At 37.3% G+C, this 14,545-nt stretch overlaps 1 protein-coding gene across 4 annotated transcripts in view; it reads right to left on the bottom strand.

Moving 5' to 3' along the window:
* Window positions 1–225: 225 nt before the first annotated feature.
* Window positions 226–14,545, bottom strand: part of MLIP (muscular LMNA interacting protein) — a 218,662-nt gene continuing 204,342 nt past the window's right edge. Inside the window, exons 12-13 of one of the 4 annotated variants that reach the window (XM_090282605.1) lie at window positions 2,104–2,157; window positions 226–759 (exon numbers count right to left, since the gene is read on the bottom strand). In XM_090282605.1, coding sequence (XP_090138731.1) covers window positions 727–759; window positions 2,104–2,157 — 87 coding nt within the window. In that variant the 3' untranslated portion in view covers window positions 226–726. The remainder of the gene's footprint in view (window positions 760–2,103; window positions 2,158–14,545) is intronic. The other 3 variants (XM_090282603.1, XM_090282602.1, XM_090282604.1) reach the window with 3 other exon arrangements.

Here is a 14,545-nt window from a genome sequence, read left to right as displayed (position 1 = left end):
ACTAGCGTAATTTTAAGTTTTGTCTCTAGAGTTATAATAATTGGGGCAAAAATACAACTATTATAATATTACTTATATTCTTTTTTCAACAGTCTTTCATCATTATCTAATATTCAGAAGTTTTTAATTCAATGTTTATTATTACATCTGGATACTTTTGTTATTTAATCAACCGATTTTCTATTATTGTGTAGAAACATTCTTATTGTATAGATATAGACCCATAAACCTCAGCCAAAATTATTGTATAAAAGAAAGAGAAATTTGATTATTATTTTTATACATTCACCTGGAATGTGTAAAATTTATTCAACCATTCTTCTTGTCTGATTTTTTACTGTTAAACAATTTTCCATCATCACACTAAAAGGGCTAGCACATTTGACAAAGAATTAATATCCTTAAACTATAAAAGGAGTTTACAATGCAATAAGACAAATATTGCCATACCAGTAGATAAATGCACACCTTAATGCAAAAGCAAAATAGACAAAAGTATCTGAAAATACAGAATTTTTAAAGTGCTAATTAAAACAAAAGATAATTTCTCCTTTTATATTGCAAATATTTTAAAATATGATATTAAAAGGGAGACAAATTGAGATAACACAGAGAGAAGTTTAACTGAAGACAGAGAGATAGATAGGGTAGAGCTCTCAAGAGCACAGGCTTCAGGCAGTCAGATCTGGGATCCTGATTGTGTAGACACTGTCCAGCCACGTGGCTTTAGTTGATATCCCTCAGCCTCGGTTTCCTCATCTGTAAGATGGGAATAATAATAGTACTTAACTCACAATGTTTTGTGAAGATTAAGTGAGATAATGCATATAAAGTGCACAACACATTTTAGCATATAGCAAGATCTCAATAAACTGGCAAATATAATAATTCTCAATACAATAAGTGTGCATAAAAACAGGTATTACAACAAGCTCCTGGTAGGATAAATTGCTATAATTTTTCAGGAATGCAACTTTGCTACATGTATCAAAAGTTTTCCATATGTTTATGCTCATTGAACCAATAATCCTATTTTTTAAAAGTCACAGATATAATCGAGGATATAAATCCACACCTACTCTTAATACACCTTTTATGTTTTAATGACTAATGTTATAATAGAGAGGCACATTGGTCTTGTATGGTAAAGCTTTTAAAAATTGCAGAAATAGGCTATCAGTTTATGAAAAGTGAATGATATGCCCTAAATTGTGGAAATGATACTTTGGGGAAAATATTCAGATTTTACTTGGAATTTTATTATTTCTACTTCTTTTGTGCTATGCTTTTCCCCCACCCCCACCCCCAATAATTGGAGGCTGCCAAATTGAGCATGGTTCATCTGTGAGGGTATGTGAAATGAATAAGTGAGCTCACTTACTCCTTTCTTTAAAAGTTTTTTTAAAAAGTTAATTTTTTTTTTGCTTTGTTTATGTTTTTTTTTTTTTACATTTGCCACTTTGCCTAAAAGGATGTAGAGGAAGAAAGCACTCTTCAATTCTAAATTTTAAAAACATTACAGGTTTTTTTCTGTTATAACATTCATAAAAATAAAAATGAATTTTTAAAATGTATTTTTTTATCTTTCACTCAAAGTTTGAAAGTGGCTAAACAGTTACATGAAATTTATAGGTTATGTTTGAGCTGCATGGTTTTATTTATATGCTTCTTGCCACATGGAAAATTCACTTGGGAGTCTGGAAACTGAGATACCATGAGATACTGAGTCCTCTGACTCAGAAGATACACTATAAGCATTAGGGGACATCTACTGACCCTCTAGGGGAAGAAAGATATCAGTGACTTTGCAATTAATCCAAAAAGAAAATCACAGATAAACAGGATAAAAGAAGTTAGTTTGTGATCAAGGTGCTACCCGCATGAGAATCTCTAATACCACTTCCACATTGAGAAGGATCAAAAATTTACTTCTTTAACTATAAGATTCTTCTTAACAAACACATAGTAGGCCAGTTAATTCTTTTTTTTTTAAAAAACCCACAATTTTATTAATATTTTAAAATGAGATTAGTTTATTCCTACAATTTAATATTACATGGATATGGATGGACAGCTAAATCTCCAATTATCTCTTACATTTACCTCTTTGGAATCAAGGGTTTCATGCTCAGGAATAGCCACCATTGGATGACTCAGCTTCATAGACAAGATGCCCAGGATGCGATGAGGGGTAGAAGTAAGGAGAAATAAATATTAAATTTTAATTTAAATAGATAGTGAAACAATAGCATAAAATATACTACTGTTGATCATAGTAGAATCTATCAAGGATAAACATTAAAATTTGATTGTTATTGAAAACGAAGGAAGATATCCTTAACATCAAAAACATTTTTAGCAGATGGCGAATACTGGGAGCATAGCACCACATCTTATTTGTTTTTCCATTCCACATAAACTCTAACAGTGCCTGGCAGATAGCATAGATGGTTATTAAATGTTTATTGAATTAATGAATTATTAAAACACACTGACAGATATTACAAAGAGAAAACAAAGTTGTATTTATGTATCACCTCTCACAATAGGCCTCAAATTGAAAAATTCCAAAGTAAAAGAAATAAATGGTGCTCAGACCCACAGTAAATGCAGATTTATCTATAGATGTAAATGCTTGCTTGGAATGGAAAGCGTTGCACATTATCGTCAATGTTAATATTCTCAATATACAAGGAACTTCATGATCATTGAATCTTATCAGATGATGTCATTACAATGTAGTGTAAAACATAGTGACACTTTTACAGAAGTGAGGTTCTTCTGCTTACATAAGAATTTTTATTATTTCATGGCTCTTCTGAGCATTATACATACACTTAAACCTATTAACATAGAAGGAAGTCCTAGACACACAAAAGAAAGAGACAGAATGAGGTACACACACCCACACATCAAGATACAGCGAGAGCAATTATTTGTAATAGATCTATTAATTTTTTTGTTTTTATCATATATCCTCACTCCAACTTTAGGGTAACCACAATATCCATTTGGACAATAACATTCCTTGTTTCTGCTATTATCCTAGAAAAATCAGGAAATAATTGTACAGGAGGGTGCCAACACTGACTATGGGGAGGCCAAGGAGACACCCCTCACATTACTTCAGACTTCCCTCTGTTCTGGTGGATTTTCAGGAATGCAGTCTGCTCTTATTTAAAGCTATAGCTTCACTAAATACCAGCCTTTACACTCTGTCCCCAACTATGAAATCCTCTGGGTATAAAATCAGGACTCCTTTTAACTACCTGAGACCATTGCTTTAAATAGAAGTATAATCTGACTCCTGAGCGAACAACCATATTTTTCGCACTATAAGATGCACCTGACCATAAGACACACCTAGGTTTAGAGGAAGAAAACAAGAAAAAAAATATTCTGAACCAAATGGTGTACTAAAATATTTAATAAAATATAACAGAATAATATTTCAACCATGTAAAGTGAACAGTAATCAACAGCGGTATTAAGAATCATCGTCACTAACATTAACAAATGAGGAGAGACTTTAAGGTTCAAGTACTCTTCTAGTTTTCTGGGAACCCCAAGAACTCATCATCACTAGTGTCAGAATTTATGAAGCTCAGTTGTTCACAATTACTAATATCACTTTCTTCATTGTCTTCATAATGACCAGATGCCCTGAGATTCAGCAGTAAAGTAGGACATTTAAGCTTCTCCAGGGGTTTCGCATGAGCCCATCACATCCTCTTCTAACAGCTGTCACCACTGCTGACAGATCAGGTAATATACATCACGGTCTGTGATGCAATATTCGCTCCATAGACACACAGACATTCCCACCCCCACTTTGGGGGAAAATAAAGTGCATCTTATGGAGCAAAAATATGGTAAATAGCAATCTAGAAATCTGCTGAAAGCACCTATTTTCTCCTTCATCAGGATCCCCTGCCTGGCTTAAGATCAAACCGTGTGTACTACTCCAAACTCCAGATCCAGGTAATTGGTCCTGGAAGACAGTATAATTTTTAGCTTACCTAAGCTAAGTGGTATGGTAATTATAAGAATCATCAGTGTACAATGTCAAATTTTTACTCTGCTAGTCTCCTAAAATAAGATAGAATAAAGATTCTGAAATTTGAAAGCACTGGAACACTCCCAATAAAATACTTACTGAGATTAGAAAAGCAATAGAGTAATTATATGATACCTACTGTTACATTCCATTCTTTCTTTTCAATATGGGTACTGTATTTACTCATTTAAATTTATTCCATTTTAATCTTGAATTTCAAAAACCATGTGTTAATTATCCAAATCAACAAAAGAGAACAAAAGATGACTGATTCTAATTAATCGATAATCCATAAATCATTTATACTTGGCTTTGTAATGATTTTTTTCTATTTATGATCTTTTTATTGTCTTCAAGCTGACAAAAAACACTAAATAAAATGTGATATTAATGGATTTAGTCATAATCATTTATTATGTTCTCACATGATAAATTCATCATACATATTTTTATTTGGTTTTTCACAACAACCTAGTGATATGGGCACTCATTTTACCCTGTTTCACAGATGAGGAAACTAAAACTGAAAGGCAGAATAACTTATTGAAAGTTCAGCAGTAGGAAGTGGCACATTCATCACTAGACTCTAGGGTGACAGTTTCCAGAGACTGTCCTTTCGAAGTGAGTGGGAAGTAGTGGTATGCCACTGGGAAGATACTCAGGAGATGGGAAAGGAGGAGATGAGGAAGGGAGTGATGTGCACCATTGTGCAAAAGGAAAAGCCACAAATTAAGGCAAAAGTGTCCCTTTCAGAGGTAAAAAGCATTTCTGGAGTGGCTGGTCTAGCTAGGAAAGGTCATACTAGAGACAAACTACAATGGAGCTTATATGTCAGAGAAGGAGGCTGGGTTTCATTCTTTTGGCACTGAGAAGCCATTGAACTATTCTAAGTGAGAAAGGGGCATGTGTGATCAGATCTCCATTTCAAAAAAAAAGTCAATACAGCTAAAGTGCAAAATATGAATGGGGAAGGATATTGGGAAATAATTAATTAATCAGAGAGAGAGAGAGAGGGGAAAAAAAGGTTTAAATTAAAGCATTGCCTTAGAGAAAAGAATAGACTCAAATTTTTCTGGGTGATGCTAGGCCTCCTTATTGTCTAGGATTAGTGAAAGTAGACATGCTTGTATTTTGTTGATTAGGAAAGAGATATTGGAAAATGTTGGAAAGAAATAATGTTGAATATTGATATCGCTGCTGAATGCAGAGATTTTGTAATGTAAAAGGGCTAGAGAAGTTAAGTTGGGAGAAAAATTACAATGATGTGAAAATTCTCTCACAGTCAGAATGAAAATGATAAACCTAAAACCTTAAAATAACTTGTCTACAGGTGAATGGCTTGCTATCTATTTATAAAGAATATATATGTAGAGAGAGAATGGGTGAATACTGAAGGACAAAAAGAATCTTCTAACCCTGTTTACTTGGTGTTCTAGAGAACAAAGGAGAATTTGGTCTCAAAAAATAAAATAAAACTTATCAATTTTTTCATCGAATCATTATTCAACATAGAAGGATTGATGAAAGAAAAAGCTCAGATGAAACAAGACAAAACATACTGTTATCCTGGATGGAGACTTCAGTCCCAGATAATTATGTAATGGACTAATTAGACCTTTGCTCACTCACCATTGTGGGATCATCAATAAGTGGTATTTGAATAAAATATTCAGTTGACTTTTATTACACTTGATCATAGCTGCCATTAAACTAATATAAAGCTTTTTGAAGTGTTTGTCACCAGTGTGGGGCTTTCCTGTAAATGTCACTGCTTCTCCAGAGGTAACAGGAACTTATCTGACAAAGACAAATAAAATTCTCTCAAACCAATTAGAGAAATGAGAACCCTGTGACTAGAAAGATAAAAAGAAAGAAAGAAAAAAAAATGTGCAAAATGTGGTTAAATCACTTAATTAAGTCTGATCTACCTGAGAAATGGAATTCAAAGCTCAAGCTTTTGTGAAATAGGTCCCCCTACTGCATAAAGATGAAGTAGGTTTCCTCGTCTGCCAGAAATTATGAAGCTGGGGAAGTGTTGCATGAAACATTAACATTTTAAAATCACCAAGGGTCCTACACATGCTATTTGGGATTGTTTTGTTTGCTGAACTACATCCCTTTGTTAAACTCCTTTACTCCATTTGTCTACATAAGCTGTAACTTCTACTTCTGTCTCCCCACCTAGATTTGTGAAATACTCAAGCTAGAATGAAACCTTCTTAAAGACATCTCTCAAAAGAGATGTGACAAGTTACTGTAGCAATTCCTACATAAAGTATTGCATTTCATAGCATATAAGATGTCATTATGAGACATAAGCCAAAGGAAATCATGCAGATTACACAGGGAAACAACTTTTAACATAATTCCTGTTGAGAACAATTTTTCAGCTATTTTAGACTTAAATAGGCATGTTGATTTCAAAACTACAGTTAGTTTTCTTCTATCGTGTCAAGTTTTTTCTCTACAGCTTATCAATGTGATCACTCTAGGCTAGATCAAGCCTGGATCTAGGGAAGCACTAGAGTTCTCCTATTGGCTGAGAGCAAACCTCCTTTGAGTGGGGAGGGGTGTGGGATGACCTTGGAGACCAGAGACAGGTTCATACTTGTCTAGGCTATTCAGTTACACATGAGACAGTGTGGTGAGAGGTTGTTTGCCACTCTATCTAGTGAATCATATTCCGAAGTGCAGTCTTAGTTCTTGTCTATATCCAAGGAGTTAGCAGAATTTATTCTTTTATTTACATACGTACTTATTTCCTTTCCTTCAGATCATGTCTGCTTCTGCTATTTCTCATCATAAGTGCCTAAACAACCCTGATTCGTTTTGTTATATCTGTGGCAGTCTCACCATTCCCAAAGGACAAACATCAGTGGATCTCTCAGGCAAGCCTATTTTGCATATTTTAAAGTAAAACTTGGTGACCAAGATAAGTCTTGGGCTCCTCACAAGATGTGTAAGCAGTGTGTTGAGAGTTTACAGATGTGGACAAAGGGAACACGTGATAAATTGCCATTTGGTATACCTATGATTTGGCGAGAGCCCAGAGATCATTCGAGTGACTGTTCCTTTTGTACAGTGAAAACGTCAGGATATAACAAGAAAAAGAAATGTAAAATAAAGTATCCTAGTCTACCATCAGCTATACACCCAGTGCCAGTTTTTATTGAATTACCCTCTTTCGAAAAACAGGAGTATAGTGAAGAACTAAGTGACAGCAATGATGAAGATTTTGAAATTGAAGGTGACTCAGTTCATAAGGGATCTGATCAGCATGAGTTGAATGATTCGGCACAAGATTTGAGACTATCCAAAAAGGCTTCAGAACTCCTAGCATCAAGACTGCATGAGAAAAACTTGCTTGAAAAAGGAATGAAGATATCCTACTTTCAAGCAAGAGGAAGTGCATTTCTGCAGTATTTTTGAAGTGACGGTGGCCTTGTGTATTGCCATAACATACATGGTTTAATGGAGGAATTGGGAATTCCAATCTAGAATGCAACTAAATGGTGACTGTTCACTGATAGTTCAAAGCAGAGCTTGAAGTGTATCCTACTCCACAATGGCAATTTATTTGGTGCAGTTCCAACTGGCCATTCAGTTTGTTTTCTTGACGAATATGAAGACATAAAGAGAGTCATTGATCTGTTGCAATATCACAAGCACAATTGGATCATCTGTGTTGACCTTCACATGGTCTGCTTCCTTCTTGGTCAGCAACATGGATACACCAAGTATCCCTGTGTTCTGTGTATGTGGGGCAGCGGAACTTGTGAGAAGCATTGGGTGGCATCAAATTGGCCTCCAAGATCTGACCTAAAACCTGGTGATCCAAACATTCTACATGAGCCACTTGTTGACAGAAAGAACATTATATTCCCACCTCTGCACACAAAACTGGGTCTCATGAAGCAATCTGTGAAAGCTTTGCCAACTGAAGGAGACTGTTTCAAGTATCTCATTTTGGCATTTCCTAGCCTGTCCTTTGAAAAGATAAAATACCTTAATATGTATGTTTGGTAGCAGAACTTTACTACTTGTACACAATTTGACTTACAGAAACAACATATAGCCTTTGTATGAATAAAATAACTCTAAATAAACAGTATATTCTGGTAATTTTTTTCTTTATTTTCTTTTGTATATACATTTTGTATGATTTTTGGGACAAAGGGAGGGTGTCCTGTACCTTAAAAAGTTGACGTGATAGAGAAAAACTGCCGTCATTTTGGATTCAGATGCCAAAAGTTAGTCAAAAACAAGTGTCAGATCTAACTCAATGGAAGTTATGTTCCCCAGTGTTATATATCATTCATCCTTAGTCTTCTGCACCTGGCATGGGGCCACCTTAGCACAGCGTAGACACTAAATGAGTACTGAATGAGTAAATTAATGAAAGAAAGAATGAATGGAATGGTTAGAGAAAACAGGGTTTTCTGACTTGCAGAATTAAAGTCTGTACTAGTGAAGAGTCAGGAAGTGTTTATTGCACTCCTAAAAGTCTCCTCATGTATATAAAGCTTTGTAAACTACAGACCTCTGAACCAGAAGAGTCACATGTGTGTTCTCTCTGACCCTCACAGTTCTTCTGCTTTACAAAGAATTGAATTTTGTTGTCAGTGTTTGAGTTCACGGCTATTTGCAAGTCTGTGTTTCTCTTGAACGGCTCGAAGGTCTTACTAGTCCTGCAGTCATCTTGTTCTGTGTGCCAGCCTGTCCTATTAGATGAAGCTAATGATCTCCATGTAGACATGGTCCCACAAGGACTGCTAAGAGGAGGCCAAGTGTCAGAGTCAACCTATTATTGTGCTTAAACACACATATGTCTGGCTTACTTCACTCATTTAGGGAATCTGGCCTAACAAAACATTAGAGTTTTTAATCCCTGATTTACCAATACATAGTAGGAAGTACCCAGGGAGTCTTATAAATTTCAGATTCTGACACGCAAGTCTGGAGAGTGGCCTGAGAGTCTGCATTTCCAAGGAGTTCTCAACTGATGCTAATGCTGCCATGGGTTGCGTAGTGAGGCCATAAACAGCACTTTAGCATAAACAGATGTTACTTACACTTGTAAAATATTTATCTATTCACAGTTAAAATTAACTATATTAAAAATGTCCTAATCAATTATGTGGTATTGCAGTTGTATAATTAAGTAATATACCACAATTTTTTAATTAAGTGCTCGTAAATGTCCCAGGCGCTTTGCTAGATGTCAGATATATAACAGTGAACAAACACACATTACTCCTGTCCTTGGAGAGGCAGGTATTAACTACAAAAATCAGGAATCTCTAGAAACAAACACAAAATAATGAGTTCTGAGGCAAAAGTTCAAAGTGTTATGTTCATAACAGATAAATCTGACCTGGTCTAGAAGAATAAAGAAATCTTTTCATAGGAGGCTGAAATGTAAAGGATAAATCTCCTAATAGCATTACAGGGGGCGAGAGAACACATATGAGGTTAGTAGCTGAAAATAAATGAGAAATTGAATGAAATACAGGGGAAAAATTCAGAGTAAATGGGCAAAATGAGTGTGAGAATGTCAGGAACTGAGGCTGGAGAACTCACGCATAGGTCGTCGGCAGCCGTCTGTCTCGAGAGACAATGGTGTAGCTTCTTAAGAGTCTATCTGCACCGCCGAGAATGGTTGTGCAGTCCGACTCGGGCATGACACGGTATCTGTCTCCTCCCGTGTTGAATCGACATCTTGCGATGATGCTGGAGTGTCCTCTCCAGTGAAGCTGAAGCTACAGAGCCTGGGCAGGGTGATATGGAGGGTCTGCTGTTGCCCATGCAGCAGACCCCCCCTCTCTTCGCAGCTGAAGGGTCCAAGGGAAAGACGGAGTCAATACAGCTTGGCTTCAGGTGCGCCGCAGGAGTTGCCGGTGTTGACTACAACGTCAAACCGCCTTAGGGACTCCGGCTCCGGATTTTCTGTCGGGGTTTACTCCCTTAGCCTTTCCCCTGAAGAGGTATGCTGCAAGGCAGCGGAGGTTTTTTGGAGTCAGAGTTTTCCTTCTCTGTCACGCATAGGTATTTGACAAGAATCAACTCCACTTAGGAAACAAAGGAGTAAGCCTTGGAAATGCTTATTAAATGAATGAAGGCTGTTGAATATGAGTTTGTCTCCTCAACCAAAAAGATTGGAAGCTGCTGGAGGTTAAGGCCTATGAGAGCTTAGCGTATGTGCACCAGACACCAGCGGATTGATTTCATCAGTGAAGATTCCATGCCTTGGAACAAAATGTGGGCAGCGCTCTGAGTTTTTCCTTCACGAAAATAGTTCATGATAAGGGCTGTGAGGAAAAAGCTGCTTTTAATGGTAGTCACAAATATGCTACTTCCATCCATATGCATGAGCCTGAAATATTTTTTAAAATTACTGAACATCAATAGCTTAAATATTTACTTTTAGAAGTTAGGAGTACAGCATCTATTTTTGGTGATGTCCAAAGGTTTATGAGTTTGTTGATGCCACTAACTCCCAAGGTGACATGGGGGAAAAAAATCACTTTGTCTCTGGGCCTCAGTTCCCTCACCTTTAAAATCTGGGCCCTAACTACATGAGTTCCAGTTCCTAGTCCACTTAGGTAATTCAATGAATCTGTAATGCTTAAGTGAAAATTGGTTGATTATTAAATGATGCTACTTAAAAAAGAAGTTCTTTTTGGAGTCTCCTGCAATGAACCACAGCTGAGACAGAAACAATGTGTGTAGCAACAGTAAAAATAAACTCTACATAGACTCTTACCTGGGACCCCTAATATCGGTTCATAGTTGTAACACTTGCTTCTTGCGTGAACTTTCACAAACACAATATTTCACAACATTCTTTCGTGTATTCCCTAAGTACCATCATATACTCAGTTGGAATTTGGTACATGTTAATCATTTGGTAATCCCACAGAAAAATTGCTGTTAACTGCTGATTGTTAATACTATCACATTGCAGTCTAAGTCCCAATAAGCCTAATACTAGTCTAATACCAGTAAGAAAACAAGAATTTTCTGCTCTGATCTTTGTAATAAATCTTTTTAGATATGGCTACAAATTCTCAAATTACACTTTTATTCTCAGCCTTTTCTCTTCCTTCCAGGAAGCACAGAATGGGGACATGTTAGAATTCTCTGCTCCAAAGACCATTGTCTAAAGGACAGTGTGATAGAGCCCTGTTGGTTGGGTGTTGGTCTGCAAAACAAAGGCTCTCAGGACACATGTCTGGGGCGTGTGTTAGAAGTAATTGATTAATGTTTCCCTTAACACATTGATGTTTTTCCCCCTCTTTTTCTCCCTCCCTCCCCATCTCTAGAAATAAATAAATAAAATCTTTAAAAATATATATAAAGGACAGCATGATGGAATTTTTTTTTCCATGTACTCTGTGTTCAGCCTATTTTAAAAACAAACTTCATCTCTCCATCTACTCACATTTTTCTCCTACAGTTGTTTCTTTCTCAACTAGAAAACCACTTCCCCAAGGGGATCAACTACATCATTCACTTTTTTCACTGCACAGCTCCTAAGCTATAATGAAAATGTAGCAGAATCTATATTCTAACACCATTCTAGACCTCAGAATAAATTTCGGGAACTGAAATTGGAATTGACAAGGAAGCATATTTGTTCTTTCTTTCTTCTGTCCTTTAAGGACACAATTAGTTGCTTAGTACTACAGGCAAACCCCCTGGCTGGTTTGGCTCAGTGGATTGAGCGTCGGCCTGCGAGCTAAGTGTCGCTGGTTCGATCTTCCAGTCAGGGCACATCAGAGAAGGAAAACTCTGACTCCAAAAAACCTCCGCTGCCTTGCGGCATACCTCTTCAGGGGAAAGGCTAAGGGAGTAAACCCCGACAGAAAATCCGGAGCCGGAGTCCCTAAGGCAGTTTGACGTTGTAGTCAACACCGGCAACTCCTGCGGCGCACCTGAAGCCAAGCTGTATTGACTCCGTCTTTCCCTTGGACCCTTCAGCTGCGAAGAGAGGGGGGGTCTGCTGCATGGGCAACAGCAGACCCTCCATATCACCCTGCCCAGGCTCTGTAGCTTCAGCTTCACTGGAGAGGACACTCCAGCGTCATCGCAAGATGTCGATTCAACACGGGAGGAGACAGATACCGTGTCACTCCCGAGTCGGACTGCACAGCCATTCTCGGCGGTGCAGATAGACTCTTAAGAAGCTACACCATCGTCTCTCGAGACGGACGGCTGCCGACGACGACCCGACTACAGGCAAAACATCATTTTCAATTTTTTTCAGTATCATACTAACTCTAGCACAATCACAAACCAAATGTCTCTTTCTTCACAAAAAACAATGTTGGTGGAAATTTTTTCTCCCCATTCTTTCTCTTCTATAGACTATAAGAAGTACTGGCTACTTTATTCCAATGTGATATATAACAGAAAATAAACAACTCTGTATTAAGACCCTCAACCTCATAAATAATTTTCAATTCCTGGCCTCTATAGTCCCATGTAAACTGTTTCTAACTTTCAAGCAGTTACTCCAAATTGCAAGAAATCTATCCCAGAACCCAGGAATGTGTCAACAGATGTGAACTGATGCATCATAAAACCTTAGAAGAATGTGTCTTAAGAGGAAGAACAGACATGATTGTGATGGGGTTAATCCGTGCTCATCTCCAGAGATCCCATACCAGACATCGCTCTGTTTTCTCCTAATACTATATTCCCAGCATTTTGGCAAGTGATTGGGGCAGGGGATGTAGAAGAGAGAGAGGATGTACAGATGGTTGATAGGCCAATGAGCTAAGGGCTGGAGGTCTACAGGAGACTGGAGGGCTGCCTGCCAGCCCTGCCTCCCTGGAATTGGACCCTATTCCTCCATCACCCATCTCTCTATACATCGTTTTAAATTACATTTCAGGAATGATGTAGGCACTTCCAAACTCTCACCAAGTGGATTATAGATCTTTAAGTTGCCAATACACTGACTGTTTCCTGTCCCTACTCCCTGTGCTTGCCCCAACTATATCGTTTTGCCAGCCACAACAACTTGGCCTTAGACTGCAGCCGTTCCTAAGGGATTCTGACACTCTTGCTTTACTGAGTCTTGTTATAGTCTAAGATCTACTCTCTGGAGAATCTGTACTTCTTTTTTTAATCCCCTGCTGTGTTCCTACTAGAAACACATCCTAACAGCCATGGTACTTCTTTATTCAAGCTTCAAACTATAAAATAGGTAGGGTATTTACTGATCACTAAGGAGCCCATAGAAAAACTCAGTGTGTAGTTGTGTTTTATTAGTAGGTTTCTGCCATTCCAAAGAATGAGTCTTTTGAGAATTAGCGTAAAAATAGTAATAATACTACAAAATTTGTCTAAAATTTTTATCACCTAGGATTTGATAAACTGTTAAAATGTCATTCAAATGTGAAAGCCATAAAATACATTCTCAGGCATAAAAGACCTCAGAATATTTGCCAAATAAAGACCCAAATTAAAAACTTTCTTGGATCAAGGACTCAACTATGAGAAATAAATACAGATGGATGCAGCAAGAAATATAGGAAAGTAGTGTAATAAAATTCTCTAAGAGTGTCATTTTTTTTTTAATTCATGAAAGACCATAGAAAAGAAAAAACTATAACCATACTATAACCATAACATACCAACATAATCAACATGATAGTAGGTAATAGAAGGGACCAAAGGACTTATCTTACTGTTCCTGTAGATTGCAGCTAGAAATGAGCGGCTGGAGAAAAAATAAAGCAGGGCCCCTGCCTTTACAATGTAACAAAGAGCTTAAAACAGGCGGCTGGAGAAAAAAGGAAGTCATGTCTCACCAATGAACTCAGCAGTCCTGAGCCTGGTCTGATAAGATTGCCAGGTGTTCCAAACATCACAAGCAGGGATAGTACAGGGGAGGGGAGTCCTTGAGACTCTGTGTTGGGAAAGAGGGCCTCTGTAGCAACTTCACTAATGAAGACAAAGAGCCTTTACTAGCTGAGAAAGAAGTCTTTACAGCTGTATGTTATTCCCAAAATGTAAAAGAGGGAAAAGGAAGGGAAACCTAAAAGCTGACTAAGATATATAACTCCTGAACCCCAATAGTCGGCACACTCAGATTAGCTGACTGTTCACTTGTAGCCTCGGCTTAAGTGTACAGAATAAACTTACTAACAGACTTACTAACAATTTTATTTCCTCGATACATGGGGCATTTAGACTAGCTGGGTGTCTGCTTGCAGCTTTATGCTCATGTGTGTTTCATAAATAGACTTCCTATCTCATTTCTACTATATGTGTTGTCTCTCACTTGAATTTGTCTCTTGTGGTGAGACAAGAACCAAGAAAAAGGCTTCAGGGGGCCCTCACTCAGGTCTCTCTCCCCAATAACATTACTAAGAGAAGACAAAGAAGACATGAATGTGAACCCTAAGTAAAGGGTAATCATAACAACAAAATAAAATGAACAAAGTTTAAACTAGTAAATTAAAACCATACCTATTGGAC

Source organism: Furipterus horrens, unplaced genomic scaffold (assembly GCF_987537825.1).
Source record: "Furipterus horrens unplaced genomic scaffold, mFurHor1.1.pri manual_scaffold_6, whole genome shotgun sequence".
In the NCBI taxonomy this organism is placed as follows: Eukaryota; Metazoa; Chordata; class Mammalia; order Chiroptera; family Furipteridae; genus Furipterus; species Furipterus horrens.
The sequence above is the reverse complement of the archived record's forward strand: the minus strand, read 5'-3'. Positions and strand labels throughout refer to the sequence as shown.